Source organism: Opisthocomus hoazin, chromosome 7 (genome assembly GCF_030867145.1).
Source record: "Opisthocomus hoazin isolate bOpiHoa1 chromosome 7, bOpiHoa1.hap1, whole genome shotgun sequence".
NCBI lineage: Eukaryota > Metazoa > Chordata > Aves > Opisthocomiformes > Opisthocomidae > Opisthocomus > Opisthocomus hoazin.
Window position 1 is genome coordinate 34,688,948 of NC_134420.1, and position 20,318 is coordinate 34,709,265.

At 44.7% G+C, this 20,318-nt stretch overlaps 1 protein-coding gene across 1 annotated transcript in view; it reads right to left on the minus strand.

The window, feature by feature from the left end:
- Positions 1–472: 472 nt before the first annotated feature.
- The window catches only part of TTC9 (tetratricopeptide repeat domain 9), a 28,446-nt gene continuing 8,600 nt past the window's right edge, over positions 473–20,318 (minus strand). The window contains exons 2-3 of the mRNA XM_075426040.1: positions 6,702–6,884; positions 473–1,617 (exon numbers count right to left, since the gene is read on the minus strand). Coding sequence (XP_075282155.1) covers positions 1,538–1,617; positions 6,702–6,884 — 263 coding nt within the window. The 3' untranslated portion in view covers positions 473–1,537. The remainder of the gene's footprint in view (positions 1,618–6,701; positions 6,885–20,318) is intronic.

A 20,318-nucleotide genomic window follows, 5' to 3' on the forward strand; every position in this document is an offset into this window, starting at 1 on the left:
GGGATGACACAGCCAACTGTATGCAGACCCCATGTCCACTGGGACCAAAGCATGCAGCACTTGGCTGAACTTTGTCTGTTCAGCTCTCTGTGTTTCAGTTTTCATGTTTCAGCGGAGGGCCGAGTGAAGTATCTCTGGGTACACTCACTTCACACTGACCACCATGGGACGAGACCTATCAAGCACAACCTGCAACTGGGAGAAGGTCCCTGTGGGCCACTGAAGGGGCAGTCACACTGAAAATGTGTTTGTGGCACTTACTAATCCCATTACTGGCAGCTTCATAAAAGGACCCTTTGAGCCAAGGAGCCTGAGCTCTTAGAAGTGATCAGACTGCTGGAGGAGGTCTAAGCAGGCCTTACAGGCTGCTGAAATAGGCTCCAAAGCTCTTGGTCCTGCCCTGTTTGTCAGCACCATGTTCTCCTACAAAAGAAAAAACCAGGACACAGGAAGCACCAACACAAGGTGGGAGAATCAAGACCTCAATCCAATGTACTAGTAATACTTAGCACTGTACATCACCGTACTGTTACTTACAAACATCAACTAACACATCCTCACAACACCCCTGCGAGGTAGGGAAGTATTATTATCCCCAGTGTACAGATGGGGAAACTGAGGCACCAAGAGGCTAAGTGACTTGCCCAAGATCACACAGCAAGGCACTGGCAGAGCCAAGTTAAGAATGAAGACTTCCCTTGTTCCCCACCCCATGCTGCCCCCCATTAGACAATGTTGTCTGTCTGGACACGGGAACCCAAGAGGTCCCTTTGAAAAGCAATGCCTGGACTTGTTGCCTATTAATAATTTTTATTTGCCTTTAATGAATTATTTCACAGTTTTTCCCTCACACTGTACACCACGCTTTCACAGTCCGTTCAGCATTCTGTGGTAGCCCACAGCCTTCTCCTCCGGCACCGGGACAGCTCTGCAGGGGGGTTCATAGGGTGCTCTGTGCTTTCATTAAGAGGATGTTTAGAAACAGTTTTCACTGGCGTCAGGCTGGGAGCATGTGTGCTCTCACTGGAGACGGATAACACACACTGGAGAAACAGGCAGGGGAAGTGATGGTAAAAAGGCTTTTGCTATCCCCTGTGAAATGACCAGCGTCTCTGTTGGTTTCTTAGCTCTTCCAAGCTCCAGTGATCACTCCGAGCTGAAACTACTTGTCTCCAGCTTGCCTGGTCTAGAAGTCGTTGTTCTGGGGGTTGCTTCACTAAGGGTAATAGGCAGTCAGCTCTGGACCAGAAAGGTCCCCCAGCATTGCCTACTCCACGTGTGTGACACTGTCTTGGAACAAGGCTGGCTGTAGCCGTTGTGCTCTCCTGCCAAGGGAAGGGGTATTACCACGGTTGGCAAGTAGCCATATCCAGCATCTAAGTCTCTTTTTTTTCAAAACTGGGATTCAAAGAAGAGCAAGGGAGAGTAGATGGATGAGGAGATGAGGATGAGGCAGAGCAAACAGGAAAATCCACCAAACAAGCTTCTAGGAAGTAAACGTTCCCCCTTGGGCACTTCAGCTGAAGCGACTTCATTTTCACAAGGCTTCTTTCTCTCTCTGGGAACATCTGCTGAGCTTCATCTCTGTCAGCTGGATATATCGTATGACGTTGGTATCTGCAGGGAAAGAGCACACACATACACGTACGGTGGTTACAACTCCCTGTGGAAGACAGACACATTGCACCTTCACCCTTGGTGCATCACCTGGGGAGCAGCACGGCTCCAGCACTGCCTGCAGGAACAGCATCAGTTGGAAGGGGCTCTGAACCAAAACCTGCAGCTTTTGGAAAACCTGGTCTGAGGTGTGCTCAACATCCCTGTTGCTCATCATCTCACCTCAGCTAGTTTTTACCTTCTTTCTGATTACTCTTGATCAGCACAGTTGAATTCACACAGTTCAAACTATCCAGGTCATCCTTGCCTGTTCTTGTGGAACAGCACTTCCATTGGCTTCCTTTCGCTCAGTGCCTGCAAGCAAGCCCCTAAAGGCATTTAACGTACACTTATGCTCTGCCTTTTCACCCTCCTATTCCTTTTACAGCCCATTTCACACTTCTCACATTTTTCCATGATGAGTTAGAAGGATCGTCCTTCACATTCTCTTTGTACCCTTGCTTTCCTTAAATTTCATATTTGGAAGTCTTTCCACCATGACACTCTATTTTTGTCAAACGCTGTATGCTGCATACTGCCTTGTCTATCCTGTTTAATGAAGTTCCTAGGGGCAGAGAACCACTGATTCATCTCTGTAGAGAGCTGTGAGATCCCAGCGCTGTGCAGGTGGTAAGCTCAGCCCTCTTTTTCCTTCCAGTATTTAAGTGTTTCAACACAGCACACAGAATATGTGAGCTTTGTTTTACCTCCTGGCCTCAGCAATGAGGGAACCTGTTCATGAGTACGTGTCTCTAGACAGACCCCATGATTGTGTGGTCAAGGTCAGTCCTTTCTCAAATCATGTTGATTTACTATCATGAGGGTGACTTCTCACGCACATGGCACTCACATAGTGGCAAAAGCCATGCGGTATCAGAAGCAAGCAAGCAAAAAAATAGCCACTTTCACTCATGTATTGATTGAAAAATGGTTCTTTGCTCATAGGCTTACTCAGATGGCCATCAAGGGCCAGCTTAGTCCATTTAAGTTATTAGATCCTCAGAAATCAATCTGAAGTCCAGAGTCAGAAGGCAATCTTGTCTCCTCCTCATCCAAACAGCAACATGCCCCAGACCAGCTAGGGAAGTGAGAAGTGCTTGAGCTTCCAAATAGATGAACAAATTAACAATAACACATCCAGCAACAGCAAGTCTGGGTGTTGCACCCACCAAAGCAGTTGTGGGTGCAAAGTTTCCTTTAAACATGAGAAAGGGACAGCACTGTTGTGCCCTCAGCCAGAGTGACAGTTGGAGATGCATCGGTTTCCCTTCACACAGAGCTCTCCACAAACATGCCATGGGGTAGCACTGGGCCGTGGCAACGCTGCTGTGACTTCTCAAGCTGTCTCCGGTGAGGTGGGTCTCCCTGCTGAATCTTCTGCAGGCTCAACTGCATCATCCTAGTCAGTCCAGAGGGTGGGATTCAGTGATTAAGTTACTCGGGGCATTATTAATGAGCCAAGAAGTTCTGCTGTTGCTTGTGTCAGACAAAGGTGTACCAGCATCCTGGGCTGTTTATGCCTTGGCATTTCACACCAGCCCAGCAAATTTCAAAGCAGCTTTTTTAAAAACAGAATTGGTTTTAGTTGCACAGACTCCTAGAGTGAAGAAATTCAGTTGAGGGGGTAGCCTTGAATTTTAGGCCTAAAATAACATCAGTGCAGGTGGCAGGCAGTGGCTGACTACCTTCCAGCGGTGTACAGGCAGGGCTCCTCGCCAGGGCAGGGTCCTGCTGCACTGCCTGCACCTCACTGCAGTCCCTCTGCTCTGTGCCCTCCCTCCCAGGCTTGGCTGGGCTGCAGCCTGGGTAAGCGGCCCTGCTGCTGAGCGTCACACTTAGGATGGCCGCCCAGTGCAGGTGACAAGTGATAAGGGCTGGCGTGATAGGAAATGACACCTGCCCGGGCTTGCAGGGACTCGACGCCCGGTGAGGGGGCCGAGGTGGGTTCAGAGCATAACTGGGCAACGAAAGGTTGCCAGCCCCTTTTGGCTGGTGGGGATGCTGCTCCCAGCACAGCTTCACTCACCTGGGAGATTTGCACATGCCTGGGAAGCCAGGGGCAGAATAAGGCGTAGCTGGATAGAGGGTGGGAGATACTTGCGTTGCGAGTTAGTTATAAATCTCTCGGGCAGGTTTTGGCATGTTTTGCTTCGTTTTGGAGGGCCACTATTTTGCCAAAGAGAAATAATGAGAGCAGCACTCTGTTTACAGAAGTGGAGCCCTGTCTTTGTCGAGTCTTTTCCATCAAATATTATTGTACCACACTAGCTCTGCCTACAGAAGTGTTTCAAAGCTTCATGTAAATGTTAATGAAGAGAAGGCTCCCACCTCTCAGTGAGGAAGAAGTGATGCCCTTCAGCTGATGTGGGAATAACAGGTGAGGACAACCGAGATTAGGGGTCAGACCCATATAAAGAACAGATGCTGTAATAGTAACAGGAATCCTAGCTCTTAGGAGTGTGCTTGTGTCCTTCTGTAGAGTGAACTGCTATTTTAAGGGTTGTTTCTCCTTCTCCCTGTAGCTTCAGAGCTCAGTTGCTTATCTGCTGTGCAGGCACTGTGGCCCAGGTTTTTCCCCCAGGACCTCTGAGCTGTAGGTGCTCAGGAAGGCAGCTCCTGGGCTCAGCTGTGAGCCTGCTCCATGCAGCATGGGAGATTTGGCTTGTGCGTGCAGCCTATGTGGTGTCTGAATGTGAGCTGTCATCACAGGGCCAGCAGAGACTAACTGCTGGTGTCTGGTATTACCTGCTCAGTTGATGGTCTGGTCTCAATCCCAGCCAGCACCTACCTCAAGGATGTGACCCCAGCAGTGGGAAAGGGCTGAACAAGGCCTGAAGGTAAGGTGTATGTCTGACTGCCCATGCTGCACCAGCCTCTCTATGCAGAGTTCATGGGGGCTGCGTGAGTGCTTTGCACAACTTAACGGTGGCTTCCTTCTCCCTTAGTAAGGGGATTATACACTTCTTGTGTGTTATTTCCATCTGCTTTTGTGATTTTTTTCTTTTTTTATTTGGAGGTAGGATAAGAAATCAGGCCAAACCCAACCTTCACCTTTGACAGACAGTAAATAGCCATAAGAGACTTGCTGTTCTGAGAGCCCTTTAGAACAGTAACACCCTTTGCTAGCTAATTCCTTTTTGCCATTTAAAATCTCCCCCACCAAAGAGAATAACTGCCAGTGAATTGTGCCAAAAACATTCCTGATTAGAAAAAAAGAACACACAGAACATGACTGCAATAATAAACAAGTGCTTTTACCAGTGAGCCGAGTGACACCTCAGATAAAGGAGAACAATCGCATTTTGCAGATGGAGACACTGACTTATTCCAGGTCACAATAATTCTTGATAGTGTTACCTGATTCCTACTGCTGTGTTTTGACAGCCACATCCTTTCTTACTGTGCATGTTCACTTCTTTCCTCCTGAATACCCTTCAAGTTTTCCATAATCATAAATAAAACAGCAGAACAATGGCCTTGAATGGCCTAACAATAACAGGGAAGAGTCTCTGATGCAGAGCTGAAGGCCAGAACTGTTTTTTGTATACATTAAGGGCCTTTGGGGACACTTTCTGGTATGTTTTTGCAGCAAGCTGTGGTACTTGAAGCTGTTGCTGTTAAATAAATGAGTATTTATTTCAAGAAGCAATGAGGGATACTAAACAAATAGTATCATTGAGGGGGGTGGGGAAAGCACAAAAATACGCACTTTAAAAAAGGAAGCAAAGTTGTTCAGCTAAAAGGACGTTTTCACATCTGAGCCTAGTCAGAACCTCAAGGTTAGGGCAACTTCTTATTTTCCACGGACTATTTTTGTTCTTGCAGAGGCTTCTCTATTTCCTGGTTCTCGCAAGGGCTGAAGGCAAAAGGGCACAATGTAAACTAAAATAGACTAAACTGAGCTTTCAAGCACATTTGCTCAGGGAGTGTGGGGTGCACAGCTGTGCTGTCAGACAGCGCGGAGCCCAGGGCCAAGTGTGGCAGATGGGAGCAGGCAACCTTAGGGGAGGTGGATGAGGAAGGAGAACCCAGCAGAGCCCTAAGCGCACCCTCCCTGTGTCCTAGGGCACAGCCACTGCGCAAGCCCCACAGGGCCAATGCCTGTCGGACACCAAGCACAGCCAGCTCAGCCTCCCTTGCCTCCTCTGATTCAACTGACATCAGCTCTGCCAGGACCCGAGCTCACTCCCATTTTCTGTCCAGCTCTCACTCTTCCCTCTCAGGTTCAGGTGGAAGCGCTGCCCTGTGGGGTTTTCTTTCCACAGGGCTTCCGTTTTGCTTTCTTTGAGTATTAAAAAATTCCTTTCTTTTAACAGAAATGGTTCAAACAATGGGGTGTTTTATCTCCCTAGTAGGCAGTTCTTTGAAAAATAAAAGCACCATCTCTGCATGGTGGCCTTCCACCTTCCTTCTGAGGTTGGGTAGGTTAGCATAAAGGTGGTTGCTCTGGCAAGCCTAAGTTGTTCAAATATATAATTTCTTTGCTGTCCCAAAATGAATTGTTGGGGGTTGACACAGGTATGACAGATACTTGGCCGATTTCATGGCAAAAGTTGAAGCATCCTTGATTTACTCTGTGAGTAAATGTCTCTTTGATCAAATTAAAATACTAACACTTTACTAGGATGGTGGAAGGCATGGCTATTGGGGATTACAAACAGTCTCCTGACTTTGCTAAGGGAAAAAGCCCTGTTCTCAAAGAGTCGGAAAATGTAATGGTCAGGATACGCTCTTCCCGATCCTGCTTTCTTCTTAAAAAATAAACTAGGGAGGGAAAGAGAGGCAGGATCTCCTCCACAGAGACTGCATTCCAGCAACACTGTCATCTTCCAGGCTGTGCTGCAGCCTCAGCAGTGGCTAATCTTTGGGCCCTGCAACCTTGCTGCACTACACAAGAGTGCCTGGAGGGAAGTACAGCTAAGGGTACCGTGAGTCACGCTCATCCCTGTGGAAATCCATGCAACCAAGTCAGGGACAGACTAAGTCTCGTGAAAAGCAATGCAAAAGCTCTCAATGCGAAGCCACGTCCCTGCTGCCGGCCATACCTGTCGGCTGGCGGGATCTTGCCTCTTTCAAGTAGTAGAGGGCCTTGTTGAAGTCACCCAGGTGGTAAAACGCCACTCCCGATCGATAGAGCGCCTTGAAGTTCTCGCCTTCCTTCTGCAGCACTTTGAGGCAGTACTCCTTGACTCGCTCGTAATTCACCAGCTCAGCCTGGAGCAGGCAAGCTGCAGGGAAAAGGGATGACAGGGAGACAGACGGACAGACAGGAGAACATTAGTGCCGTATTTCTCCGGGCTCCCGCAATCTGCACGGGGGAAGAGAGCAGCTTAGGTGAGGGAAATGACTCAGACCCGTGATTCAGAGAGGGTGCAGTCAAATTGTTTGCCAAACCTAATTGTTCGTGATTTAAATACCAATGCTTCTATTTTTGGCACTGCAATGTGAAGGGATTGTGTTTGCTGGGGGGGGGGGGGCAAGAACGTAAACATCCCTCCACAGAGCCGTACGGTCTCGCGGCAGCAACTGGCTTCGTTTGTAGTAAAATCGCTTCTCAGACTGAGGGTTGGAGCTCAGGAAAGTACAAAAAGGCAGTCAAAAAGTTATCTGACTAGGAAAAAAGGGACTAAATAGGATCAAATTTTGTATTTGGCTTAATCCAAAGCTGTTAGATTTACAAATAATGTGTAGTTGCCTTTTATCCAGGAGGTCCTGTATGGAATTTTGCTATAGAAAACAACAAGGGGCTCTGCACCATTGGAGGGTGCAGCTAGCAAACCGCAGACACCCGGAGTTGTAGTACAGGGAACAAAGGTGCTAGGCCGTGTGCGTTCTGCAAAGTATTGCAACACAGGTTCATCCCGAGAGGTCAGTTCTGCAGACTTCCTACAGGAAAAGGTAAACACAGTGAAGAAACAGCATGCCAAGGACTCTGCGTGCTGAAGGACAATTGTTGCATAAACATCAACGAGCTGAAGAAAATCCCCACAGTGAGTTCCTCACAGGTAGCAGTGAAATAAAGAGGAAAGGGGGAGATCCTTCAGGTACGCTCTACAGCCCTGCTTCTGGCTTACTGTAGTGCTTACTCTGGTGGGCTAAACTTCATTAGGTGTACTGGGCATTAAGAATGGTTTGGGTAATGCTGACAAGAATACGACATGGTGCAGTCACAGTGTTCGCGGAAACAAAGCAGGTTGTGCTGTCCACAATCCCACCTGGTGCTGCGACCCAAGGCAACTTTGTGAATGACATGATCTGGGGAAGCGGGAAGGCAGGCAGGAAGGATGCCGCTGCAAAGATCAGTTCAGAGGCTGGCAGTGTCAAGTGCCAGGGCATGGAGAGAAATTTCCCATGGCAGGTGGTGTTACTCAGTGTGTCTCTGGCAAGCAGGAGACTCACTGCTCCTGGAAATCCAAGTCATCACAGTTCAGGTGTCACCAATGAACAGCCAGACTTCATTATTTGCATGGTAACTGCAGCCTGCAGCTGAGAGGATATGATTCTGGGTTAGCAATATGACACAGTTCTTGATCCCCTTCCCCTGCACCCCTGAAGTAAGCCCTGCACTCTCTCTGCATCCCACTTCACATTTCATGAGCAGAAGATTGGCTAGATGAACTCCAGAGATTCCTTCCAACCTAAATTAGTCTGAGTCTATGATCAGTTACCACAGACAGAACACATTCCTAACCCAAGTACACATTTAAAGCTTAGATAGCTAACTGGGAACAATCATAAACAGTCTGTTACCAGTAGAGAACTGATGGTATGGATGTGCTGAGCGAGGACTGTGGAACTAGCCCCACTGCTGGTATGCTTGGTTGAGCGACGCAGTAATTACTTTGTCCTGTTTGCTTAAGTGATGGACTTTTAATGTATTTTAACAGCTCCTGCCATTAAAGTGTATAGGTATTTCAAAGGTATCTGGTTGCTCGCTATTTGATTGCCAGTTCAACACATATGTTCCTAAAAGCTTGTCAACATTTCCTTACCTAGAATTTGTCCCTTCCTATTTGTCAAACATTGATTTTTTATTTTTTTTTTCTCCCTCTGTTTCCAATGGAGCTTGAAATGACTGTGCCTTGTTTTCCTTTATTTTTCAAAGCTATTAAAAAGATGGCTGGGTAAATTTACTGCTGGCTTCACAGCCCTGGAAATGGGATTGCTTTGTTTATCTGCTGACCAGTAGCATGTACAGCAACAGCAGTAGCTTTCTGCACGCTGCCAATCTGATCCAGCCTTTCACGTCCTGTGAAACCGCTTTTCAGAGCAACTAGCAGGGAGATTTCGGTCTCTCCGTTCATTTACTACTTGGTGTTTCCAGTTCGAGTCATAGAAACGACTCTGAAAAATGACAGGCAGTCTATTCATGCATATTAACTCAGTAATTCCATATTGGACTTGCTTCATGGATTGGTTTAAAAGAAAAGTGTCCCACATCCTGCTAATTCATAAACCCAAATGGGCTTCCAGATATCCAGCTGGGTTCTTTCTGTGACTCACACCCACAGTAAAGATTCTGCAGGGCATCCCCACTAACTGTGCAGGCAGCAGAGAGAAGTCAGTACCACACGGCTAGCAGGAGATGCGCGTGTTTATCTGAACAAAGTGAGCAGATGGATGTGCAGGAAACAGTTCTGCTGGAAGAGTTGGCCATTTGGAAAGCCAGCGTTAGAAGTGGCTGATGCAAATGAACCTGGAGGGAGTATCTCCCTCATAAATATTTAGAGGTGCGTGCTTTCAGTTCTCGGTGAAGTGAAATGATCTTAATGGACTGAGATTCAATGCAAATATCGACGCTGTTAGCAACTTACTTTCAGAAATGGAAGAGACATGGAATCCTTGTACTTCCTACCTAATTTAGTCAGGGGAGAATTGTTTTGAAAACGTGTTGCTTTCCTAAACAGACATGTGCTTCTCTGGCTGGGAGTGTCTGTTTACCACATCAAACACCTCATCACCCTCCTTCTTGGTTCATAATAGGCCCCCAGTGAATCCTTCTGAGGAACAGAGCTCACTCAGAGACCAAACAGAGAGGTTTATCCAGCTTCTCCTGCTTTCTGGAAACTCAACGGGCTTGATCCCACTCAGCACCATCTCTTAATAGTTCTCTGGCAGTTAGAAGGGCGCCCTTTGCTTGCAGGTGCAAACCTGTAGTCCCCCTTTCCCTGCAGGTCTCGTTGTCATTTTGATACAGCATCCAGTGGCTACATCTCCCCAGCTCAGAATGTAGGGTGTCCTGCTTCCCTGCAGCGTGCCACATTTATCCATCATACTTGGTTATCATTCTCAGTTTGGCAGCTGATTTATTGTGTCAGCTTAAGCAATAAGTAACTCCTAATTTTTAAAACTACATATGTCACATGGCGATGAAGAGTCCCTATCTGCTGTAAAATAAAGCTCTTTTGAAGCTACCAGGTGAAATGTGCTATGGGGGGAGGCGTTTCAATTTACTGCTGTTATCTCCAACGGAGGGTCTCTGTCCACCTCCCTTCCCAACTTGATGTTTGAGCAAGTAAATGGGAAGCTTAGCTGTTTTTCTTTACAAAAGGGCTGTTAAACCTAGATTTTTAAGTTTTAATTTGTGGACTAAAGCTATGCTAGCCAGCTTCATGAATTGTAACAATTTGAGATGTGCGGTACAGATCTGGTACCCGCAGATAACTGTACTGTTCGAGGTAATTTGTGTGGCCCTGCTCAGCATGAGGTTAGGCAAAACAAAGATTAAAGCACCTGTAGAGCCAAAATACATCTAAACCTTCAACCTTTACCAGTAGCTGTGGTCAGCAATGGTGGGAAGTTGTAACTAACCCGGCAGTTGATAGTTTTGGATTCTACTTTATTGCAACCTGAATTAATTTTGAATTCAAGAGTATCTTTCAGGAAGATGTCTAGGCTTGACAGGTGCCAGTGAGAAAGGATCCATGGCAGCCCTTTTCTCCCAAAGGTTAATTACTTTCATTGTTTAAAAAAATGTCACTATGTTTCTATACTGATTCTTTTTTTTTTTTAAGCTGCAATTACTAGCCACTGGTGCAATTACTAGCCACACCTTTGCTACCCTCAAAAGCTTGTGTTTGCTTGTTGCATTGGTACTCTGAGACTCCGATCAAGTCACTCCATCTTCTCTGTGACAGCCTGCATAAAGAAATGTCTAGAGTCTCTTACTAAAAACCGCCGTATTTTTCAGCTTTCCTCACTTTTATAGCTGTTCTCTAAGCCTTCAAAATGAAGTTCAACTGAAAGTGCTGCCAGGTAGCATCTTACCAGAGAAACCTCTTCTGTGTGAATACCTCTGCAGGTCATGCAAATAGCTCAGTTTGGCCTGAACTTTTGGCTTCTAATTTTGGCTGAGCTAAGTCTGGAAGTAGGATGTACAGGTTTCAACACGGAGATTTTGAACAACAATATCAAAAGCCTTGCCTACCTGACAATTTTCAGCAAAGGGTAGGTCTGCATGTCAGAACAATCCTCCAGACACAGTTTATACCAGTGGCTAAATTCCCGCTGTAGGCAAGGCTCAAGACCTATCCACGTTACAGAACACGTAAGAGAGTGAGCCAAATTACTGTGTAAACAACGCTAGCATATCCCTGCCCTGTGGCATGTTACCTGGGTTCAGCATGTTGTGTTAGTCATAACAGGAATTCCATTTGCTGCTGTTTGGGGAGATGAAAATGCCCTTGCCCTACAGGAATATCTTGGGTTGCAAGTTCATATTTCACAAAAACTCCTATCTTGTTTGCAGTTCGCTATCACCCAGGTAAGCTGGTAGCACTACCTGTTTTTAAGATTACCTTGTGCCTTCCACTGCAGGAGAGAGTCAGCTGCTTGTAACTTCATTGGTCTTACAAGTTTTTGGTCTCAAATAGTCCATATGCGATGTCTGCCTTTCTCTGCTTTTGGAAAATGTCAGCCAAGACTGTTCAGGTATATTTGAAAAACAGACAGGGAAGCATATCTTATTTTTCCCTTGTTAAAGATCTCTGGTGACTGTCTCTTTGGATTTGTCTCATGCCCTCTCATCGTTTGGCTTTGCAAACTGAAATCTGGCAGATATAATTTGTGTCAAGCAGGTGCCTTCTGTTATCCTCGGGGTAATCTATAGCTGGCCAGCTGATAACCTTCTGAAAATAAACCCAGTATTGTACTACATACAGTACTTCACAGTACCTTAGAATTTGGTACCCAAATCCATGGAATATTTGGTCCATCCTGGGCACAACCCATTCTAGGAAAAAGTGGGGATTTATAAACTTAGAGAGCAAGAAATTTATCTTATTGGCTCACTGGTCACAGGAAGAAAGAAGAGCAAAAGTGAAAACCAAGCTGAGAGGGGTTGTCTTAGTTATGATGGAAAGACAGGGAGACAGATGCTTGCAAGGGGAGGAGACTGGAGCTGAGAGCTGCATGGGGACAGAGGCACAGAACTGTTGAGGTGCTGAAAGGGGTGTATGAGTGGGGAGTTGAGGTCTATTGAGGAGGCAAAGACTGGGGGGAGAAGTGGAGTTAAGAGTTTGGGGACAAGGTGGTAAGGATGTAGAGACACAGTGCAGCTAGCCTGAGGAGCACGTACAGCAGTGAAATCCAAGCAGAGGAAACCAGTCTCCCTAGGTGCGTATGAGTGCCGCTCCTCCAGCAGATGACTTAACCACAAGCACATTCCTGCTCTGAATCATCTTTTTCTCTGCTGAGTATACTCACCAAGGGATACTAACCTGCAATGCTGAAAGCTAGCCCTTGCAAATATTCCCTGGAGACTGGAGCAGGTGTCCAATGCCACTGCTAATAGTAAGTCATGTGGCTGAACCACTCTCGTATACCCACGCAAAAGGGTCTGAATCCAAATGACCCTTGTTTTCCAACCCTTAGACTGAAAAAAACAGCCTGTATTGATTTGTTTGGTTGCAAAGCAGAGAGCAGTAGCTAAGCCCATTACTGCTTAAACTAAAAGTGGATATCCGCTCTTTGCTGTATTTGTTCTTGACGCTACCAGTGGAGTTTAACAGCCTACGTGGATTATTACTCCTTAGCAAGTGCTAGGTACTCCAATCACTACAAACTCAATGTGTATTTCACAAACCAACAGTGTCATTCCCAGGAATAACCACCATTAAACTCTGTAAAATACTTTGCTTTCTGATATGATCTCACCTGAAGTATAGCAGCTAGCAGCTTGCTTAAAATCTAATTAAATCGGAGGAAGATGGTGTATATTCTTGCTCTGGTTCTATTTTGGAAAACATGTGATTGATGCTCGGATATAACTGTTGCAGGGTTTTAGTCAGACATTTGATTAAGACCTTTATATATTATTGATTACGTTTTGTTCTCAATCTCTTTAAGACTCAAAATAATAGGGCAGACTAGGAGAGTCTCCTACTTCTGTTGCTTCAAAAGACTTGGCATCCTTCATGGTGATGCTCTTCCCCAGAAAAGAGAAAACATGATAGTGGTAAATTCTGTTGTGACTGAAGTGTCTGGGAAGAAAAAATTCTTGGGATATAACAAAAAAAAAGGGAGGAAAAAAAGGAAAAGTGTTTATCTTGTAATAGACAGTAATCTTGTAACCATGCCACTAATGAATGCATCATTAATCTCTGTGTGCTGCAGCCTGTATAAATGGTGTTTACAACAAGCACATGGAGCTTACGGTGTCCACTGGAGGAATTAAAATGGATACCATTACTGCACGACATCGAAAATTTCAGCCATGTGTTAGTAATTTAAATTGTAATTAACTTCTGAAATAAATTGGGTAAAATGTGTTTCATAAGATGATGCTGAGAAAGTAAAAGGCTATCTTAGATTAAAAGTCACCTTGGTCTTAATCTACTATAATTGTAACGTACAGCATAAAAAGATCAGGACTACTGGAATGCTTATACAAATTTCTCTGAAGTTGAAGATATTGATCCTGAGTGTGCAGATTGCACAGGTGACATGTGGATGGCGCAGTCCAATTTTTAAGCTATGTTTTACCCTGTGTTAAATCGTCACTCCCGATGGGCACTGAAAGGAGACGTGTAACATGTGGGAATGTAAGACGCCTACACCAAGAGAACAGAGCAGAGGTGGTAAAGCATCCATATCTGCACTGAACCCCACGCGTGCTGTGCCTTTCAAGAATGCAGTGCAGCATTCCTCAAAAGAGGATGTTTAAAGCATCTTTTTTCAGAGAAATGCTGTACACAGTTTTACTACTAGGCTGAGACACTAATTAGGACCTGCAGTTTCCAAACAATCTCTTCCATGAAATATTTCTCTTCTTTCTCTATAGTCCAAGCTTGCAAACAAAGAGGATTTTCTGGCTTCTCACCAATAAAAAGCTAATTATAGACAGCTTGATAATGTCTGGCAATAATCTGATCAGCTGACTCCTAGTTCCCGGACAACCTTAATGGGATGAAAAGGGAGTACCAGACTGACAATACAACCTTCCAGCCAGTGGCTCTCATTTATTCCTCTCCAGGCCTGCATATGCCTGCATGTTTCTGCTTGCGGGGAAATGTGTGGAAAATTAAAATCCAAACTGTTTGACAGGTTGTCTCTCTCTGTAGGGAGGGATTAATGCTAAATGAGGTGTGGATCCACAAATGTTTGGAAAGCCCAAAGAAAGCCACCTCTTCTAAGCTGCCTTCCCCTTCTTCCAATCCTGCCTTCTTGGCCATGCCTTCCTCCATTACATAGCATGGTCTCCTCCAGTTCTCTGTTGCTCTTGTGTCCTTCATACCTGTTTCAGAAGAAAGACCCCAACTTCACAGTCCTAATTAACTTTTCTAGGAGAGAGATAGACAGTCATAGTGACTGAAGTATGCTGATGCTTCCACCATCATACACATGAAGAGGTATCGAGCAGTTCTCAAAGGAGCTGCTGAGCCTGTGTGTCAGGCTTTTTGTGGCTGTCAGCCCATCCTAGGACTCTACCTACTGCCATCCTTTGGAGTGCACAGGGCTGATAACAAGGAGATAAGTAACAGCTAATGTCAGCTGTCAGAACAAATCAGTTTAACTTTCGTCTGTGACAGGGTGATCAATCTTGAAGATAGAGGAGAAACACTAGATGTTACATATCTTGGCTTTTACACTAGTCAAATGACAGATTCTAGTGACATTTTCTTAAGCAAATTGAAGGAGAACAGTCTAAGTGAATAGACTTAATTCTGTTAACAAAGTGAAAGACAATATTAAGTAAGGTTCTGCACTGATCTGTCCTAGGCCCCATGGTATTTGGACTTGTCAATAAAGACCTAAATGACAGACTGCAGACTGCCTTGTCAATTGCAGGTAACACCAAGATGTGAGGTGCTGGTGTATGTTGGAAGAGAAGGGTAGAATTCCAAAGGATCCCCAGGAACTGGTGGTGTCCAGATAAAAACAGTGTGCAGTTCAACAGGGGCAAGTGAAAGGTCCTACAATTAGGCAGGAAAAAAACCCCCATCACCATGTAAATACAGCAGGGGAACAGCTGGGTGGGGAGCAATTCTGCTGAAAACGATCTGGGGAGTGAAGTGGATCACCAGCTAAAGTCAACAAGGCTATATTGTTCATGAAGAAAAATGCACACCAGCATGTAGGAAAAGAAGCAGTTTACAGGGTGTGAGAATGCTGTGTCTCATTTTGGATGCTAGTCTTGAAAGGAGGATAGAATCCACAGAAGGACCCTGACAATAACAAGTGGTCCAGAGAAGATGAAATTTAAACCCTCAAGAAGACAGTGAGGGAAGTGTAACAGTGTTCATATATACAAAAAGAAGAGAAACACCCTTCTCATGCAAAGAAGGGTTTAACCAGGATACAATCTGTTCTTCTTGGACTCGGGAAGTAAGAAGAGGGTTCACATTTTAGCAGGGAAGATTCTTACTAGGAAGAAATTCCTAGCAGAGAAGAGTGAAGCATTGAAAGACTGCTTGGGAAAGTTGTGAAGGACCCTAGCTCTGGAAGTCTTTAAGAACAGCTTAAGCAAACATTACTTGGGGTCTGTCTTATCTGTACCCTTGTACCATACATGGGTATGCACAGAAGACTCCCGAATTGCTGTTCAGCTCTGCAGTCCCATTATTGATTGTGCTGTAACACTCAGAGCGTGAACTCTCTTCAAGTCTCCTTGACAGCTGCCATTTAGTGCTAATTCCTATCAGAAGGTCCTGGTGGAGGATGTCAGAGCAACGTCCTAGCCAGAGGTGAATATGTGAGCACTTCAGTAACAGCTGGCATGAATGATTTCTGCCGTTACTGTGTGTTTATGTTGCCATATTTCAGACTTCTAATTTTCAAGAGCACAGTTCTTTAGAAGTGTTCATTATTTCTAAATGATTCTTAAGCTACTTTAAGGCAAGTTTGCGGTGATTTAGGGTTTTTTTTTGTCACAAATTCAGTGATATAATACTGCAGTTTTCCCTCAAAGGGCCAAAGCTTTGAGAAGCAGGGAACTTCAGCAAACTTTTCATCTGATCCTCATAGCTTCTGTTTTGAAAGAGTATTTTGGCCTACCAGTTTCTGTATATACTGGTCCTTCAAATCAAAACCAGAGGCTTACTGAAAATTCTTAGCTATGATAATATTAAATAAGTCGTTAAAACCTAGATGTCAAGCAACAAAAATTTCTTTCTGAAGCCAAAATCGGCCCCCAGCTAAGTACCAGCAAATCTTTATTATACCAAAATAAAGAGCGTGAGGTGGAGATGATCTTCATATTTTATCTTCTAATCTCCATGTCTGAATTTCCCAGCCGGGAGAGGTAGGATCAAAGTCGTAGAAAAGCACTAGCAGAGCAAGAGTTTCAGTCAGCTTTTAACTACTAGATTATTTTGATTCTATAAAATCCATAAATACTAGCTCCTCCTGCAGCCACATTAGAAGAGATGGAAGTCCCTTCCATTTTTGCCAAGGCTGTTATGGTTGATCTTCCAGGTTAAATGCCCCAGAGGTTTCCTCCTCTCTGACTTTATCTAGTAATCTTTGACCTGTCTTTACCTTTTAAAATCAGTACTCATCTAGTCCAGTCAGTATGACTTCAGACATGTTTGGCATTCACATCTACTGTTGCAGTTGCTATTTACTCCACCACCCCTTCCTTGCTGTTTGCTTTTGTTCACCTTGTGTTGCTTTACTCTCTCACTGTGGCACCTTCTCTACATTGTACCCTTTCTTCCTCTGGCCTTCTGTTGCTATTGTCACCTGCCAGTGGAATCTGGTCACTTGAGTAATTTTCGCAAGGAATATATAGAATTTTATCAGAGATCAGCAACATCTGATGGTAATAACCACCTGGTAAGTGCCTGGAGTTCAACAGCAGTCCAACTCTAATAAGTGCTAACAAATATTTTATGATTGTTATCAGAGTATATTACACAATGAAATTAAGGTCTTAATGGAAAGATTTTTTTTTTAAACCCATCTGAGTGAAGGAGGAGATTTTTGTAAGTAGGGAGATGCTTTGGAGGAAATGGCGGATCTCAAGCTGCCTTCTCTACTGCAGGGTAAAGCATCCTTTGCTGAGAGCAGTTCAAGCAACTGACAGCAGTACTGTGAAATGCAGCTGGAACAGCTTGAAGGTTCTCAGATGAAGTCACTGACAGTTGTGCATGCCGTGATTGCCTCAAGCCTGGCTTACTGCAGCATGTTCAATTTGCGATGAAAGCTAGCGCTTTATCCTGCACCACAAACAGGGCAGGATGACGTGGCTGTGTAACATCTGTGTGCTGTGCCCTGTGGTGGCTCACAGTTCACCTCCCAGGACATGTAGAAGAGCTGACCACTGCAGAGGGCTGGAGAGCAGGCTGTCTCTGAGGCCATCTCCTTGTGTATTCATGCCATGTATAATTGATAGGGACTGAAACACTTTTGTTTTTTCTTTGAACTCTCCCTGGCTGAAAAGAGTCATCTGGCAAGGTGGAGAGGTCAAATGGGGAGGAACATTTCCTTCATTAAAATAACCTGTTCAAATGTTTTATCCAGGTCCACTGCAGCCCAAAGCCTTTCCATTTTAATGATGTTTTGAAACAGAGAGAAACCTTTATGGCCTCTGTGGGAGGGATGGAGAGGAGAACAACTGACAGAATCAAAGAGGCAGAGGATGCCCAAGTCAACTGTTTTCTAACTAATTGAAGAGAGAGGGGTATAAACCAAAGCTCTCAAAACCTTATTTTCCTTAAAAACGCACCAAAACTTAAAGAGCGGTTTGTCAGCAACAGAGCCAACTAACCCTGTCTGTGTCACCTCGCTGAGCTTTGATAGGTTGTGTGAAGTGAGCTTAAATGTCACCCTTCTGTGTCGTTGGGCTTCTGCTGTCCTTGCATCTTCCCTGCCCTCAATTTATCCTGTATACACATAGTACCATTGAGATACCTGTCTCTTCATCAAATCTAGCTGGCCAACAGGCTTGAAAGTTATTGAGAGCGGACTGATACGAGACCACAGAAAACATACTTGCTTATGACTCATTTCCTTTGGAAATCAGGCTGAAAATGAATAAACTAAAGACCAGAGGGATGATTCAGTATGACACTTGCCTGAAAAAGTCAGGGTTTGAACTGTGCAGGAGCATTAGCCAGTCCTCTAGTAAGACGTCTTCTCTTTAATATAAGCTGTGGCAAAGTGCTTCAGGTGAAGATCTCAGATCATTCCCAAACCCCTCATAAGCCATGTCTGTGCAATGCATTGCTGGCTATGGAAGAATGAGGTAGGGGTGTGTGATTTGGAGTACATGAAGGGTAACTTCCACAGCAAGCAGAGAGCTTGTTTTCAGGCACCAGGAACACTGGAATCATTGTACTGAATCAGGCCGACAGCACAAGTCTCTGTCTTGACTGTGCCTTTTTGGTTAAGCTAGGGAAGGTGAAGATACAGTGTAAGAATTACGTGGTGGCTAAAGAAGTTGAAATGGGTTCTGCTGACAAGCATATTTATCTGTAAATAGAGATCACTAGTAGAATACCTCAGGAATTAATTTCAGAATTGAGCTTGTTTAGTGGCTTTGTTAATGCCCTGATGTAAAAGCAGGAGTGCCCTACTGACAGTGTGAAGTTGCAAGGCACTGTCAAAAGGGATGAGGATTGACACTGTGACATAAAGAACTACAAGACCTGGTGGACAGCAGTAATTTATTTAGGATTGAAGTTGGCAATACAGAATTTAAGACCATGCTCTTTGGGACTAATAGGAATTTCTGGTAAAATTTGTGAGCTCATGAGCCGGAAAAAAACAAAGAGGAAAAGGATGTGAATATGCTAGCTGATCACAGGATGACTGAGTCATTTATGTGACATGGCCATGGACAGGGAAATGAAAATCCCAGAGAAGTTTATTCATAAATCCAAACCATTTAGCAGTGGTTCTCAAGCATGAAAATGAAATATTTGCTTTACAGTTTTTATCCTATCTAATACAGCAGTGAATGTTCTCGGTAAGTTATGTGTCTAAGCCTTCTTTTCTAACCTTATTAGGTTCTTTAACTCCATGATACCTTCTGGCACTGTACTCCAAGTTAATCAGCCCTGGGTTTTAAAAATTATTTTGTATTAATCTATTAATTTAATTTACCCCTCGCCCCCACCCCATGAGCAAAGCTCCTGAGATGCCTGTTTGAGCTCCATCACAGTAGTCAGAGAATGTATAAAGGAAAATGAATATATTTTCTTTATACTTCCAAGATAGGTGAGGATCTTATGCTGCTCTGGTTTCCTTGCAACTTGAATGCACGACTGTGTCTTAAGCAATTAATCACTGCAAGGCATTTAAGAGGATAGTAATCTAGGATTTGAATCATGCTAGTATTAAAAAAATATGGTGACTAAAGGAGCTGAGGCTTAACTTTGCACCACACTGTTTGAGAGAATCATTGCTAGAGGCATGGGGCAGAGATTGTCATTTGATTCTTTCTGAAGCACTAGACAATAAAAAAGGAGCCTTTGCAGAGCAATGGCTAGGGCTGACTTCTGGTTTTCCAGAGCATCATAACAGACTCCATCCCTTATCGTTATGCTTCTGCAAGATCAGCTGGGTGGGGCAATGACCTCCCCAGGCAGCTCCTGTTTGGGAGAGACTACGGCCATTCTAAGTGGCCCATTTATTCTCCAAAAGAGTGGATGACACATAAATCTTTCTGCCCTCTTCCTCTCTGGGAGCAGGAGTGGAGCAGAGTAATGCAAATTCTTACAGCTTCTCCCCTGCAGTTGGTTGAAAGATTGTTCCTTATATCATAATGATGCTTTTCATATCAGGGTGAATTTGTGGATTAGATGGTGACTGTAGGGATAGCACAGCACACCGGAGGTAGACGTTAGTCACCTCAGCCCAGGAATAGCCAAAGGAAGCACTAAAGGTCTGACATAAATTTTCAAGTCCCAGACACTTCCTCTGCTTTTAATTTGCTTCCAGGAGTAAATTTCCTCTCCGACACACTACACTGGGTAACGTGCAGGGCAAAGATACCCCACTGTTTGTTTCCTATTCTCCCCTCCATCTGCTTCAGATAGCAGTAAACAGCTCTGCTGCCTGGAGTCAAGAGCCAAGTCTTTCAAGTTGGAAAGACCTAAGATAAGCAGCATCCAACTGGGCTGATCTGAACTCAGTCTTTGCATGTTAGGCTAAGCCTTACAGACACATAAGATGGGTAACACACTTCCACCACTGCCTGATTACGTTCTACCAAGAGGGCC